Source organism: Triticum dicoccoides, chromosome 7B (genome assembly GCF_002162155.2).
Source record: "Triticum dicoccoides isolate Atlit2015 ecotype Zavitan chromosome 7B, WEW_v2.0, whole genome shotgun sequence".
NCBI classification, from domain to species: Eukaryota; Viridiplantae; Streptophyta; class Magnoliopsida; order Poales; family Poaceae; genus Triticum; species Triticum dicoccoides.
The window spans coordinates 474075649-474092720 of record NC_041393.1 but is presented as its reverse complement, the minus strand read 5'-3'; the positions used below and the strand labels follow the sequence as shown (position 1 = coordinate 474092720).

At 41.2% G+C, this 17072-nt stretch overlaps 1 protein-coding gene across 4 annotated transcripts in view; it reads left to right on the top strand.

Annotated features, from left to right (window-relative positions):
* Nucleotides 1-3755: 3755 nt before the first annotated feature.
* LOC119338340 (protein MICRORCHIDIA 1-like) overlaps nt 3756-17072 on the top strand; it is a 19171-nt gene continuing 5854 nt past the window's right edge. For all 4 annotated transcript variants that reach the window (XM_037610631.1, XM_037610630.1, XM_037610633.1 and 1 more), the window contains exons 1-17: nt 3756-3976; nt 4062-4151; nt 6203-6237; nt 6369-6447; nt 6555-6644; nt 7683-7758; nt 7867-7945; nt 8031-8159; nt 9007-9105; nt 10982-11086; nt 11163-11312; nt 12025-12117; nt 13666-13717; nt 13796-13907; nt 14255-14493; nt 16121-16185; nt 16538-16623. In XM_037610631.1, coding sequence (XP_037466528.1) covers nt 3853-3976; nt 4062-4151; nt 6203-6237; nt 6369-6447; nt 6555-6644; nt 7683-7758; nt 7867-7945; nt 8031-8159; nt 9007-9105; nt 10982-11086; nt 11163-11312; nt 12025-12117; nt 13666-13717; nt 13796-13907; nt 14255-14493; nt 16121-16185; nt 16538-16623 — 1703 coding nt within the window. In that variant the 5' untranslated portion in view covers nt 3756-3852. The remainder of the gene's footprint in view (nt 3977-4061; nt 4152-6202; nt 6238-6368; nt 6448-6554; nt 6645-7682; nt 7759-7866; nt 7946-8030; nt 8160-9006; nt 9106-10981; nt 11087-11162; nt 11313-12024; nt 12118-13665; nt 13718-13795; nt 13908-14254; nt 14494-16120; nt 16186-16537; nt 16624-17072) is intronic.

Below are 17072 nucleotides of genomic sequence, written 5' to 3'. Positions count from 1 at the left end.
AATGAGGTCTCGCAGTTCGCCCACTGTCGAGTCCAACCCCAATCCTCAACAGTTCCAGGCAAGGAGATTCATTGCTCTCGGCGGCCCTGGGCTCTAGGGTCCGCCGCTTTATCATCTCTGTCTTGAATGCGGTCAAACACCGAGGAAGTCTTCCTCCTCGCATCGCGAATGAACTCATCCTCCCTACTTCTCCCTTCTGCATCTCCTTTTGGTATCCACACCTGCCTCGGCCTCCTCTTCCTATTTTTTGCATCTCTCCAAGAGGTTGGTTCCGAACGATGTCTCTCCCGAAAATCTGACCTGTCCTTCCTCACGTAGTAGCCCCTGCGTCGTTCCCGGTTCCCATGCATGTCGGGTCCCCCCAGTGGATCGACCCGATCCAGATCTGCATGGCGCCTGTTATGGCCCCCCGAGGCATGGTTTCTGCTATACCCCCTGCTACCATCATTTGTTTGCCCTTCGCGCTCCGCTTCCCTGTGATCACCCCTTTGACTCCCAACACGCTGCTCCATGAGTTTACATCTCATCTCCGTCTCCCTTCTGGCCTCAAGGCTATCCTTGAGGTCCCTCCCACGTGTCATGTCGAGCTTCTCTCTAGCTTTGTTTGGACTGGATACTTCCCCTCACGCATGCAATGGGCGGTCACCAGTGCGACCGTCTGAAGTGCGCAAAAATTCAATTTGCAGATTTCTCTTTGTAGGTATATCCCTGACCCTCAAGTGCGTGGTGTTGTTGTTAGCCGTCTCACCAGTGTGAGAGCTACCGTAGCTGTTATAGATGTCCATACCTCCAGCTCTTGACCCATATTTGCTCCCGTTTCGTCCCTGGGGACGCCCGAAGCCAGCCCCCCCATTGTAACGATGAGTCAACGGGTGGTTCGCACTCACCCCCCTTGTGTACAAGTCTGCCGCAATCAAAAACAAAAGTGTGGTATCTTCTCGTAGTAAAAGTCAAACCATGTCTTCTCCTCATCATCCTTCTTCTTCCTCAAGTAAATACCACGTATTAACGGTTCAAACACAGAGATCTTAGTCCGGATCCTAAAACTCTGTCCTCTAGCAACTCCATATTTATCCACATCGACCTTCACCGTCTCCCCTAACCAATCTCCCAACGCCCTCCCAAAGGCTTCAGTCCTCTTGTCTAGTGGCAGGTCCGAGATCCTTACCCACACATCAATTTTATCAAAGATCATCTCAGACGGTCTCTTGTCTCCCTCATACTTCTTAATCACCAGCACGCTGAAATCGAACTGCCACGGGTCATTGTGAATGACATGCCTATAGTCACCCTCAGAACCAAAGTGAACTTCAAAGATATTAGGGCCAATCTCAGCAAACTTAGCTTCTTTGTGTAGACCCCAAGCCCTAGGCATCGTCTTCTCCACGACGGACATCTTCATAGGACGGGGGGAACAGACTTTACCTACAGCAGACCATCGGTGATCTTTACGGACTTGCGGGTGTGGATCTTCAAAGACAAAACCCTCCTCCTCCTTGTCCATAAGCACCATGCCTCCTAATCTTGCCGAAAGACTTGCCGCCGCATCCGGCGTTTTGCTCTCTACGGGAGACTTGTTCGCCTCCCTGCTAGCAGATCCGGCTCCCTTCCGCGTCGGCGTGGCCGCCGCCGCAACAAACGGGGTCAGTGTAGGTTTGTTCGCCGTGGCTGCATCCTTCCCTCCTGCTTCTCCCGCCATGAGCGCCGCTCCAAAGCGCGGAGACACAGGTAGACTGGCCTGACTCAAGGGAGACGCCGTCGCCGCCCCTAGCTTTGCCAGAATCCAACCACCCTAGTGCTCCGAAACCCTAACCCTAGCGAGAGAATGCGGTCGCCCTGGCGATCGCATCCTATCGGCCGTAGCGCTTCGAGACTTGGTGGACCATTTGTTGCGTCGGATTGAGCCCCGTGGCAACACACGGGTGTTTACCTAATAATAGTAAATTTCTTCAATATTAAATTAGAGTTGGTACGTCCTCCTCAACTCCCATCACCCTGTTCATGCTGGTTCCCCCCACCCCCACACCCACCACCACCACCACCAAAACCTAGATCGATTCGCTCGACCCTCCCTGTTGATCTTTTTCGGTCCACCCTACCTTATTTTTCCTCTCCACGCCCCTCCTCTGATTTGGAATGATCTAAACTACTTTTTTTCTTGTCTTACTAGAAACTATGTGCTACATTAACTGGACCAAATTTATGAGAACGCAAACCAACCTGTGGTTGGATGGTTAGAGGGACTGTGGTATCCCCAGCCTACCAGGGTTCAAATCATGGTGTGCTCGCATTCATTCCTGGATTTATTTCAGGATTTCTGGTGATGCACATTCAATGGGAGGAGACGTTCCCATCGACGACGAGGCGCTTATGGTGACTTCGTAAATCTCAAGATGATATGCCGGCTCAGTATTTCGGAGGTGCTCATAGGGGTAGGATGTGCGTGTGTGCGTTCATAGGGGTGAGTATATGCGTGTGTATATGAGCGCTTGTGTATGTACTGATGTTCAAAAATATATATTATGAGAATCATCTGATGCATTAACTCAGTCAAAATCAAATCTTGTCAAAACCTTAACTAAAACAAAACTTTCCTTGTCTTTCCATACACATACCCAAATCAAATTAAATCTTAGTAAAACATCAACTAAATCAAAACTTTCATTACCTTCTTCTATCCATAGTCAAATAAAATTAAATCTTATCAAAATATAGAATATGATGGGCGTAAGGTATATGTCAGACATGATTGATATTAAACCACTAGAATATGTATACCACTGTTATAAACACGAGCAATTAGGCCTTCCACTATGAAATTGGTGCCGAGTATCTCAAAATCTTGCCACATCATCAACTATGCCCTGAGGAAATATTCGGACACCGCTCCAACAATGTGTGCTTGCAGCATGTGTAAAAATAGGACCCACACTTGCATAAAAAAGTGGTCGGCTCAGCCGCCTTTCCTTCACACATAAAGCTAAAAAAAATACTACTTTATTGCATGGAGGAAGTTGGCATCAGAGCAACTAGGTGCTTCGGTTTTCTAATTTTTTCCTATAGCACCAACCGGATAATGAAGGCATTGCTTTTGCCATACATAGTGAAGGGCCTTAGTAGCTAGTAAAAAATAGAGCGAGAGTGGGCCGATTTTTCTTCTTCTTCTTTGAAACTAAGGATACCTTTGACTCAAAGGATTTTCATATGAATTTGAAGGATTATAATCTTTGAGAATTTTTCTCATGTTAGTTGTTTGATTCATAGGACTGAATCTTGTAAGAATTTTTCTACAATTTTTTGTGTGCTATTTCCTATAGAATTTCTAGCATCCACTCAAATCTGTTTGAAAGAATCCTTATAAATATTCCTTCTCTTTCTTTATATAAGGTGTATTTTTTATGGCATGGTGACCAAGACACAAAAATTTAAAATATTTGAGATCAAATTACCCTTGGATAATTTGTTGGTTTGCGGAAAGTAAATCAATTAGTCAAGGAAAGGAAGATATACATGCAAAATGAGGAGAGAGATATTTCCTTACTACTATATAAGAAGAGATACATTTCTTTTTTCTCGAGGGGTAAGAAATGAATTATGAGGAATTGGAATAAATGCACTGTGGAATTTTATCAGAAAACAAATATACATTCCATGTAACGGTCTGAGGAAATTAATCGGACGGCTGGCGCCCAACCGACGCCTAGTAGCAGGCTCGCAGGCTTTTATTTACGCTGTTCGAAGAGAGAGAAAAAAAGAGTCGTTTATTAGGGCATTGCGTCCCATAGCAACTGCTGGGCGGCGGACTCGTCGGCGAAACCTCCCCGGCGAACCGACCTAAACCCTAACCTTCCAATGCCAGCGGCGATGGCCGGCGGTTCAGGCGGCATGGGCAGCGGCCCTCGATCCCTCGATTGCCGCAGCTTCTGGAAGGCCGGCGCGTTCGAGGCCCCCTCCGCCGCCGCCCGCGAGTTCCACGGTCCGTCTTCTCCCCTTCTGGCCATGCTTTCGTTCCGCGAGTTCGACGTGGATCACGTTTCTGATGCTGCTGGCCATTGTCACAGACGTGCTGGAGACAGGGGACTTCGACCGCGCGCGGGTGCACCCCAAGTTCCTCCACACCAACGCGACCTCCCACAAGTGGGCGTTCGGAGGTTGGTGCCCCTCCGCCTCTTGTCCTTTCCGTTCCATTGTTTGTTTTGCTTTTGTGGTGGTCGAGTAGGTGGCGGGGGTTGTTGGGGTTTTACACATTATAAATAAGGGTGAAATTGCTGTTCCAAACTAAGGGGGCTAGCATTTAATAAAGGAAATTAAGAGAAGCTAGGCTTGTTTGACAAAGGGGGACATCAGGTAATAGGAATTGTGATCCTCTACTACTTTGGTGGGGTTGTGCATATTGCACAGCAAATAATGTTGATGTTAATTTTGTTGGATCAAGTGATTCTCAGTTGAAGGGGATTTTATTCAACTGTTCCAAAATCGATGGTGTACATTCATAGTTTCACATGATGTTTATTGGTTTGCTGGCTTGCTGTTTGTACCAGTGATGTGTAGTAGCTTCGCTCCTTAGAATTGCACTTGCAGTTTTTCTCTATCATCTCAGCTTTTGAGTGGATATATAGTAACTTAGTATTATCTAGATCGGTGGCACCGACTGTTGTGATATAAGTACCCGTTTTGCTCTTTAGATCGGAGGCTGCATATGGCATGTCCTTATCATCTCGGGAATATATAAAATAAATTTCTATAACCTGAACTATGGCAATGCAAGGTGGGATAATATTAGTTCTGTTATAATCCCTGCGGTTTTGCGATTCTAGTTGGATAAAGATGGTGTCTCCAGTTATCTAAAACCACAGGATTCCCATGCGTAACAATAAAACCACAGGATTCCCATGCGTAACAATCATATTTTGGTGCTTACTCCTTCAGCGCGAGGGCGGTAAGCTGATTGCTCAGTCAACTGTGTGTTCTCTAGGCTACAGTGTTGAGCATAAGGGATACTGTTGTTGGCATCCCACTCAGCTCCACATGCTTCGATCTGACATTCCTCACCCAGAGCACATTCTAAATCGATTAATTTCTACTCCCACCCAGCTCCACTGTTTCGTGTTCTATGGTACGTTTGTGAGACCATCAGTCGATGCATATTCTTTACTCCAGCTCATTGCAGCCTCAGGTTTACTCTGATGTGACACGGGCATGATCACTCTGATTGCAATGCTATTTTGCCCTAATGTGTGGTCCTTGGGTCCTCTCTGATGGCATCGAATTCCATGAAGCAGCTGTTCTAGTGAACGACTGCTGTGGCAGAGTTGATGGTGGCTGAGACCACTTGGCTTTGACAGCTTCATGAGGAGTTGGTGTTTAGTTTCTACGCACTTCCTGCATAATCCAATGAAGCATGTGTTCACCAAGCACAAAGGTGTTGGTGCCTCCTACAAGAGATCGAGGGTGTAGTAGTATGATGCCGCTCTTCAAGAGCAATGGCCATTGAAACTTTGTAGCAGATTCCTTAGACTGTATAGGGCCTTCTTTTCTTATTCCCCTGCACATGGACATGTTCATATATTGGCTTTTGATGCATTGAAAATGTTAGATGTCCATTCCAGCAATCATATTTCTCTTTTCATGGCAACTTAGTTGAGATAATTTAGTTTTTGTGCTCTTATCTTTCCATTGATTTCCCTAGCCTAGGCCATCCATTTCTTTTCAAATTCTATTTAAGCGCAGATAATAAAGCAAACACCATGCTGGAACTATTATTGGAAGTAATATGTGCTGGTCTTGTTATTGATCTGTTTACTTGATGATATATTTACATGTGTAAACTTAATCTAAATTCTAAGCAGGTAGCTATAATTCTAAAGCAGAACGCTTCCTGATTACTGGTTTGTCCATTCTGGGCTATTATTGCCTTCAGCAAAATATATTGCGCTTGTCCATCTGAATTTATTGCTTTTACTAATACTAAAGAACACATGCTACTTACAGTCTCTCCTTTGCTCTTCCTGTTCAAGGAAGAATGTAGTTTGGTGACAAGATGCAAATTAGATGTGTTGTTGGAATGTTCTTTTAATTATAATAAGCAGAACAATTAGATGGTGTGCTAATTTCTAACATTTGTTTCTTTATCATACGTGTTACTTGTGCTGCCCTGGTCGGTTTTTCCTAACATTTACTTTCTTGTCCTTTTCTATTGCAGCTATAGCTGAACTTCTTGACAATGCAGTTGATGAGGTTTGCAATATCTGTAGAAGTTCCATACATTTACCTCCAATACTGCTGGCCCCTTAGAATTGCCATAGCCTAGCTTGTTACTGGGCGAATTTTATGAATTGAAATAATTATCTTCTGATATGGTTTCTCAGATTTGCAACGGAGCCACATTTGTAAAAGTGGATAAAAGCATCAATTTAAAAGACAGTAGCCCAATGCTGGTTTTCCAAGGTACCCAGATTCAACGCAAAACATGAAACTGTAATATGATTAGTGGAATAGGTTGATCAATACAATTTCCTTCACCAAGTTCTGCTAACTTGGAGCCACTGTCACAGACGATGGAGGAGGAATGGATCCTGAAGGTGTACGGCAATGCATGAGTTTAGGATTCTCAACCAAGAAATCAAAGACAACCATTGGCCAGTGTATGCATCGTTCTGTTTGAGTTGGAATATTTTATTACTCTACTAATTTATTTCGGCTTTGAAGATGCATAGCCTAGTAATTGAGGAAACTGGAATGGAAAGAATATGTGATAATAATGTTGTTACATTCAGCATACTGCGTACCATCTTAGTGTACTTTAATCCCTTTCAACACCTCGTACATTTATGATATTGTGTTGTACTGTTGAATAGTAGAATAATACACCATTTGATGGAAGTTATGAGAGGCTTGAATAAAGTTCTTACCGGTTAAATGCTCTTCATTTTTCTGTTAGTTTATATGATGATGGTATAGTGTGTAAGCCTGTATGTATGCACTGATTATTTTTCATTCAAGCCTAAAAGGGTAGCTAGGAACCCGGATGTCTAAAGTTAGGTATATGGTTCACCAAATTAAATAATGGAATGATCCCTCATTGGTAACACGACTTTTTGGACTTATATTCCGCTGTAGTTCTTGGCTCACCTCACAAAAATTAGAATGACCTTTACTTCAATAGTTTAATTGAGGAGATCTGAAGGACTGGAGTATCACCAAAGAACTAGCCATGGACAGGGGTGCGTGGAAGCTTGCTATCCATGTGCCAGAATCATGAATTGGTCGCGAGATCTTATATATTTCACCTCTAGCCTACCCCAACTTGTTGTTGTTACTTTAATAGTTTAATTACCGATTCGCACTCGGTATGAAATAGGTATATGGTTCACCAAATTAAATAATGGACTGATCCCTCATCGGTAACAATATTTTTTAGACCTATATTCCACTGTAGTTCTTGGCTCACCTCACAAAAATTAGAATGACCTTTACTTTAATAGTTTAATTACCAATTCGCACTCGTTATGAGATGTTTCTGCAAATCCAAGCCTAAAGTATATGTTTAGAGTTTTAGTTCAACAAAATATTTAAGAAACTTTATTTTCACCTATTATCTAGCTGCTTAATGCTTCATTTTCCTTTATAAAACATTTGTTATGTCTATCAATTATTAAGTTCCTACCTTTGTCAATACACAGATGGAAATGGCTTTAAGACGAGCACAATGAGACTTGGTGCTGATGCAATTGTTTTTACTCGTGCAATCCGTGGGAGGTTAGATAATCTTCATTCCAGTCATTATTGATTTGTTTCTAATTTTTTATGGCATTTGTTGGATTATGTGTATTTATCAGTGATTAACACAATTTCTTTCTCCTGCAGTAATGTTACCTTGAGTGTTGGCTTGCTCTCATACACTTTCTTGAGGAGAACAATGAAGGATGACATAGTTGTCCCTGTGGTATGTCATGTTGGACTAGTACTTTAGTAGTGTATTGTTCTTGCGGCTTTCTCTTAGCAGCTGACATTTTCTATCACTGTTACAGCTCGATTTTCAAATCCAAGATGACCACATTGTACCTTTGATGTATGGTTCACAAGGTGATTGGGATAGTAGCTTGAAGATAATACTTGATTGGTCCCCCTTTTCTTCAATGGAAGAACTGCTACAGCAGGTGGCATTCGTCCCAGACAGTATTTAGTCCATTCCCCAGTCGTATTTTGAAATCAAGTAGTGAGTTTTCACTATCAGTATATTTGATTTTTCATGAATGAGTTAGCCAAATATTTTAGGTGCAAAGGCAGGATTGTGATATTAAAGGTACAGATATGTCGTGTCTCTTGTTCAGCTCACATATAAAATCGATCAAATTTTTTCAACAAACTATGATAAAATATTTATAGTTATCTATTTTGATTTTGATGGAACTTCCATCATTTAGCATATATATTCAAGAAAACTGAAAATATGTAGAAGAAATAGAGTTCTTTTTTTTTAAAAAAAATTAGATGAAAAGCAGCAATTGAGCATCTTAGTGCGTCGTATATATGTTTTAGAAGCCTCCAAGCTCTCCCTCAAAACAAATCCATGTTAGGCAAGGCAAGGCAAGGGTGGGTAAGTGAACCAAAGATGTATTGATATTCATAGACTTGCGCTGTTGTCATAATCCAGATTGGCACGCTGGAGCTGATCCATACACATTTTCCTTCAGCGGTCTGCTCTCGTTTAGGCAACATCGGACTCAAAATATTGTCTATAGAGCAAACTAACAACAAATGGAATACTTCTAGTTTTGCAATTCTAGCCTTAATTTCTTTATTCCAAAATGGCGTCGTGAATGGTTTTTTGATGCTATATAACACATATATGCTTTACTTTAGTTGGGGTTCTTTAATGGCTAGTTTAGGCGATTATCACATTTTCTGAATCTATACCCTGACCATAACAACTGCACAGTGATGTATACCTAGGCAACTGACTCTTTAAATGTGCATATATTGATAATTTCCTTGTCTGTTCAGTTCAAGGATATTAAGAGCCATGGAACTAAGGTGGTGATATACGATCTATGGATGAATGATGATGGCCTTTTAGAACTTGACTTTGATGATGATGATGAGGTAAATATTCCTGCAGTTTATGTTTCAAGTACAACACATTACCTTCACATTCTTGTAGAGAATATTTAAACAAGCATTTGAACTTGTTTTATGAAGCAAACATTGTTGCTGACGGGAATCCTGGGATTTTAGATAATTAACTACGCCACCTTTATCCTGTTAGCATCACAAACTAGGGGAGACTAGAGCAGAACTATTTTCCCATGTACAGTAGACTGTTGCCCTCCCAGGTAAATTTCTCTACCATTTTAGAAGCCTGAATTGGTGTTGACATCGGTGGAGGTGTTGTATGCTGCTCCCTTCTCCATCCCACCCGTCCCATAACAACTAGCATCTACAAGCGGGCCCCAAAACCTGTGCTGTTCCTTGCTCTCTTACGTCTTCGTTGATCTTCTAATAAATCGGAAATAACTACGCAAATGCGCTAGCGGCAAAGGGGAAGGCCCTACAGAAAATTATGAAGTGGACCAGGCCCGCTCAGGGAGTAATGAAGTTAAACGTTGATGCTAGTTTCCATTCGGATACTGGGGCGGGAGGTATTGGAGCTCTGCTGCGGGACTGCAATGGAATATTTGCTGGGGCATCCTGTTCTTATAAAGAGCTTGCTTTGGAGTTTGGACGTAGCTTCCATGGAGGCATGTGCCCTTCTCGAAGGACTGCGTCTTGCTGATGAGATGGTGACTCACTCGCTGGCCGTTGAATGTGACTCAATGGAAATTGTACAGGCCATGCTGGATCCATCAGAATACCGTGCTCTGTGAGCTGTGATTACTGATGATTGTCGGAGGTTGATGACTTCTTTCGGCAAGGCGACGATTGTGCATTGTGCCCGGGAAAGCAATGCCGCAGCGCACAGGGGGAAACTTTGTATGGAATGGCGTGATCATCCTCCTGACTTCTTGATCCCCTCTCTTGTAACAGACATGATTATTGTTTAATAAATTTCACCGAAGTTCAAAAAAACAAAACAAATCGGAGTAACTAGGCTGTTCCTTGATTTTCCTAATAATAAAAAAATGAGGCCATGCTGCCCATTTCTCCTAAACCAAGCCTGTGTCTTTGAAGTATTCCTTTTGTTCGCTGCTGCCTGCTGGGATGGAGACATGTCCAGCGAGACCGCACTACCCACATCTACCAAACCAAACAAGGCCATGCTACCAATGTTTCTCTCTGTTTGCCGTCGCCTGCCATGCCGCTGACATGTCCACCAAGGGGCACTGATCCATTGAGATCATGATGAGCAGCAAATATGGCAAACCTCTGAGCCCACCCTCGTGTGCATTGCCATTCAGCATGGTTGATAGGCAATGTATGGCTGACAAAAGCAATGGTCGCTTCATCCGGTTAATCCTGCTTTCGAAAAACAAACGGAAATCGTGCATAATGCAAATGAAGAATGATTTTCTGTTTCATGCCTGTGGAAACCACCTTGCTGATCTGTGCAATGTCAAGGGAATAGGGAATAATTTTCCATGAGTCGCATGCTCTCTGCAGAACTGATGTTCATTCTAGGAAACTATCTGTGCGTACAGAAGCACGTGTACTGTTGTTGTATTCTTATAGCAGAGTAGGCTACTTGTGCATGTGTTCACAATTTTATGGGAAATCAACAATTGAGCATGAATTGTTGTTGTTCTTTACTTGAAAAATATGGCTGCATTTCACATTTAGACAGGTACATATTAGATCATGAGACAATAAAATAGTGTTATTTAAAACTTGAGTTGTGGCAGAGCATGGCGACATGCCTTCATACCACTCTACCATTCTTGTACTGATTGAAATGCTTATACCTTGTTGCTCAATTTCAGGACATATTACCACTCTACCATTCTTGTACTGATTGAAATGCTTATACCTTGTTGCTCAATTTCAGGACATATTACTTAGAGATCAAGCTAAAGCTACTGCGGGGACGACGAAGATCCAAAAAGAAATTATTGAGCAACATATATCCCACAGACTCAGATTCTCTTTGCGAGTAGGTTTTATTTCTGTACATTCTATTCTTTTTCCTATCTGCATATGACTAGTAATTTTTGTTTGTCAATTTACAGGCGTATACTTCCATCCTTTATCTTAAGAAGTATGCAAACTTCCAAATTATATTAAGAGGAAAAGTGGTTGAACATATAAACATTGCTCATGATCTGAAGTTCAAGAAAATATTTACTTACAAGCCTCAAGTCACGCATGATTCTCAAGTGGTAAGTAAATGTGTATAACAGGCACATGGATTTGTATTTCCGAGCACATGTGCTCTCATTATTTTGACAAATTTAAAATGTGGGGTTTAAAGTTTGAAAATATCTTCCCAAAGAAACTTGCATGCCAGTATGTAAAGAGTGACTATGTATTTGTAACATTCTGTAAAAAAGCTGAGTTGGTTTGTCCTCAAACACTAAAGTTCCAAGAAAAACTTGCATATAGATATTAGAATGGCCTATGTATTTGCATCATTTGGTGAAAAATATTTGATTTTAATTAACACTAAAGTGACAAGCCTGCCAAAAGGTTTATATGCTCTATGTTTTTCACATAGGCTAAAAAATTTAAAATTCTGCTCGAAACTTTGCAGCTGCTAATGATACTCAACCATTTTACATGCGTGTTTTTTTTTCAAATCTTACATAAGCACGAGATTTTTTTAGCAGGGCTCAGGTTGCACACTTGAGGTTATCATGTATAAATTGTCATAGTCATTTGGCCTCACCTTGTTGTTATCGTTTACAGTAGTCATTTCTTCCATGTGCTACTCTATTTCAGAATAGTCTGCATTTAATGCCATTGATACTTTGCTAATTGTTATCATGCTATGTCGGCTTTCCTCTCCGATTCCATTATGTCGTCTGTTCGAGCACATTGTAGTTACAGAAACAGTCACTTTTGTTTAAAACTGCATTTTGACTGAAACTGTAGGTCTCAGTGAAGGTAGATGTCGGATTTGCCAAGGAGGCGCCAGTTTTGGGCATTTTTGGGATGAATGTCTACCATAAAAATCGACTAATAATGGTAACCACTCTATCCAGTTCTGGGATGTTTGTTTGTTTTTTCCCTATTATATGTTATATTAAGCTGCTTGAATCTCAACATGTAAGCACAGTTTTTTGTCCTGCAGTCTAGTGAGAACTTATTGTTCTCCAATGGATCGGTGTGCCAGACTGACTAGATTAGATGTACTGGCTGTAACACTTAGTGGACCATTTTTTAATCATCATGTAACATAGGTTACTTGTTGCATGCTACTACCTCTGTTCATTAATGTAAGACGTTTTGGCAACTCAATTTGAGCTGCCAAAACGTCTTACATTAGTGAACATAGGTAGTACTTTGCAACAAAGTGCCTTTGTTACGCATTCTCCTCAAGATTTAAGTAGTGAATTCGTGGAATACTAGAATGGTGAAAGGATTCTTCTGTAATCACTACTAATACTTGCTTTTGTGTGTGAGAGTGATCATTTTTAGAAAGCATGCATGTGCATGTGGTCCCCGTTGATGTCTTCTTACTGGTATAGAGGAACAGAATTCTAAGAAATTTGTTTTGTTCATTGCAGACAATGGTAGTGAGTATTTAAGTCGATGCTAAGTCATTTTCGGGACTTAGAATGTAATGCAGATAGATGCTAATATCGGATTCTACAACCAGTGATTTCCCTCTTATCTTCCTATTGAAACATTGATAATTCCATAGCGTTATTGACTTATTATATTTGTATCTGATAGTAGCAAAAAGCAAAAATGTTATCAATATTTTCCGGCATCTGTCTAGTTGCCACAGTAATGTGACTAACCAAATTCAGTTTAATTCATAATGGATTTGTAAGTGCTAATCCATTTTCAAGACTCAAGCATTTTTCTTTGAGAAAAGGATAAGCATCGTGACTCTTTGTATCATAGATCTGAGAAAATGTTATGTATAAGCCTAAGCCCCAACAGCTGGAAAACCAAAGAAGGCCCTATAGTTAATAAAAGCAGCTGCAATTTACTTGCACCTGCTGTAACCCGATACTTCGCCTCTGATTTGATCGTCTCGAGGAGGTCACTTGAAGGCAAAGGTAGCGCTGTGAAAGATAAATGCACTCCTTTGCTTCCAGATTCACCAAGCAGTGAGCTGGATGAAGGAGCAAGTCCCATGCCTCAGGCTGGACGGGGTGATCCGATCACAGCCTTACACCAGGCGGCGAACACAGCGCTGGCCTCCTCTGGGGGGCTGATCCAAGGCAGTGCCTCATCCTGTAATGGCGGAAAAGTTACAAATATTTCTTGCATCTGCGGTCTCTATCCTAACTTTCTTCCTGTTTTTTTTGTTGTTGAACATGATGAGTTGAGATGTCAAAATGTGTATCACTGTTCAGCATACGTTTTTAATACCATATTAAGGTTCTGAGCTATATAATACCATATTAAGGTTCCGAGCTGGAGCTTACCATCGAAAATGTACAATTTTAGCAATTCAGTTGTTGCAATACATGGTCCGGAACATTTTTTGTGTACAAAAAAACGTCGGCATAACAAGTTGGCCAAAACTTATTTTCTTTATTAAAAAATAATCCTTTGCAGCCCTTCTGGAAGGTTCTTCAGGAAGGATCTAGCAGAGGCAGGAGTGTTGTAGGTGAGTTTTATATGTTAAATACTTTCAGAAGTGTTACTTCAATTATTTTTCTCTGGGCTGACACTCATCATGGTGTAGGTGTACTTGAGGCAAATTTTATTGAACCGGCACATGACAAACAGGATTTCGAGAGGACTCCACTATTCATTCGTTTGGAAACAAAACTTAGACAAATTATCATTGAGTACTGGTATGTGTCTTGGGATGCTCAATCTGAAAAAAAGATGCCTGTATTCTCTATCCTTATTAAGGAGATTAGAACCGCATTTTAAATACTTGAACAAGCTTCATATTAAAAGAAGAAACATGTTGCTGATCTCTTTTGTTGTATCTAGTGCTTTTTTGTTTTGTTTTATTAAACTGTTTACTGTTGGGTCAATACCTGGGATTGGGAAGTGAACTGTGTTTGCTGTTACCACACCACATATACTGTATCTTGTGTGGTAATACCACATACCATGGGTATTTTGCATGCTGCCGTTTGTCCTCATTCTGCTTTGTATAATGTAGTTTCCTGCAATAATGGTGTTTTGGCAGGAAAAACAACTGTCATTTGATAGGTTACCAGCCAATGAATCCACAATTAAAAACACAGTATAAGGCTGCCGAACGTTCAGGTGGTCCTGGACATCAGTTTCAGCAGAAATCATCGACTGCTCAGAGGATTGGAGCGCATTCATCATTGACTGCTCAGAGGATTGGAGCGCATTCATCAAATTTGCTACCGGAAACATATGATGATGCAGCAGTCTTTGGACTGAGAACTAATGGTGCAGGTATAAGACAAGCTCTATACAATGCTTCCTTTTTTTTGCCTTCAATCGTTATACAAAAATGTGAGTTCATGCTGTGTGCTAAGCTGCCAAAAGGTATTTCACTCTCTTCCGGTCCTACTTGGATTCATGCAGTTTCAGAAAGTTTGAAGTGAGAAATAATTCTTACTTGAAATGTGATTCTCTGTTTAGCTTTTCTTGAACTTAAAGGTCTTTGTGCAACTAATTAATGCTGTACAATACTGAATAAAAATCTTGTGATGCCCTGTTACCCTGTCAGGGCAAAAGCTACTGGTCTGGTTGTCAAAAGAAAGGACAAGAGCATGTCACTTATTTTTTCTGACCAAAATAAGCTTGTTCAAATTGTTTTAGAACATTTGTTTAGAATTGTTTGTACATGAAGAAGGTAAATCCTGTGGTGGAAATATAGACAAGTTATTTTATTTAGAGCTAGGTTCTGATGATCTTGTGAAGTATTTGGTGGTACGCAGATATTGTTTTCACTTTCTTAACATATGACGACCAGAGCACCCTAACTTTTTTTTGCGTGTTTCCGAATACGAGTGTTCGAACAAGTGATGTCGACACCGATGACTTCCCGATTAAGATAGGACTGCATCAGGGGTCAGCTTTGAGCCCTTATCTTTTTGCATTGGTGATGGATGAGGTCACAAGGGATATACAAGGAGATATCCCATGGTGTATGCTCTTTGCGGATGATATGGTGCTAGTTGACGATAGTCGAACGGGGGTAAATAGGAAGTTAGAGTTATGGAGACAAACCTTGGAATCGAAAGGGTTTAGGCTTAGTAGAACTAAAACCGAGTACATGATGTGCGGTTTCAGTACTACTAGGTGTGAGGAGGAGGAGGTTAGCCTTGATGGCCAGGTGGTACCTCAGAAGGACATCTTTCGATATTTGGGGTCAGTGCTGCAGGGGGATGGGGGTATTGATGAAGATGTGAACCATCGAATCAAAGCCGGATGGATGAAGTGGTGCCAAGCTTTTGGCATCCTCTGTGACAAGAGAGTGCCACAAAAGCTAAAAGGCAAGTTCTACAGGACGGCGGTTCGACCCGCAATGTTGTATGGCGTTGAGTGTTGGCCGACTAAAAGGTGACATGTTCAACAGTTAGGTGTGGCGGAGATGCGTATGTTGAGATGGATGTGTGGCCACACGAGGAAGGATCGAGTCCGAAATGATGATATACGAGATAGAGTTGGGGTAGCACCAATTGAAGAGAAGCTTGTCCAACATCGTTTGAGATGGTTTGGGCACATTCAGCGCAGGCCTCTGGAAGCTCCGGTGCATAGCGGACGGCTAAAGCGGGCGGAGAATGTCAAGAGAGGGCGGGGTAGACCGAATTTGACATGGGAGGAGTCCGTTAAGAGAGACCTGAAGGATTGGAGTATCACCAAAGAGCTAGCTATGGATAGGGGTGCGTGGAAGCTTGCTATCCATGTGCCAGAGCCATGAGTTGGTTGCGAGATCTTATGGGTTTCACCTCTAGCTTACCCCAACTTGTTTGGGGGCTTTGTTGTTGTTGTTGCCGAATACGAGAATCCACTCACCTTATAAATGTTGTTATTGTATTCTTTATTCATGCTTGTTCTATTTTATTTTATCCAGGTTCTGGTTTGCAATTTTCTGGCCAAGCACAAGAAAACAGTACGAATTCAGCAGGCTTGGAAGAGGTTTGCACCTTTTAGTCTTTCAATTTGGTCATGTTCTAAATTTACTTGTTTCCTTTCTTGGACCCCAATGTAGCTCTTGTTGACAATAACATGCCATCTGTGTCCCCACTCTCTTCACAAGTTCCCGAGTCACTGCTCCCTTGATATCATTTTCTGCTGTAATGCAAAAAGGCTTATATAATGTGCACAGCCCATTGGCTATGTTTTGGCACTAGATGGGAGTGTTTACTCTTTGCGGTTTAGCATGATGGCTAATATAATGTTAAATTCCTATGTTATGCTATGCTTGATTACTCTTTTCACATGCACCTATCTGATCACTACTCTTTTTATTTTCATTTGTGGCATTTAGGATCTAGTCAATATTGCCTCTGATGGTGAACTTGATCCTAATTTCATTGAGAAGCTGAGTGATGAAAACATTTCTCTGTTCACAAGGTAATTTCTTGATGATGGTTGATGAATTTATGTACATGGGAGAATATTTATGTACATGGGATATATTTATATATATAGGACAAATTTTATCTACCACCAGTGGTAGTTACCACCACTTGAGTTTTATATGTTGTATGTAGTATCCGTCAAAATCGAGAGTATATACGTGTAGTATGTAGTATATAACGATGTTTAGGTGGTATATATACTACTTTTTAGGTAGTATGTATCATATTTTAAGCATACTCTTTTTTACGTACAGATATGTACGTATTTCATAAATATAACAAAAACTATGGGCTCATATACAATTTTTTCATGTAACTTGTTTTGAAATATCTTATATATAGTATATGAACATATTTAGAATGATAAAGTAGTATATAAGGTACCACATGGTAGTATATGAGACACGTGGGGTAACTACCCCCAGGTGGTAGGATGGATTT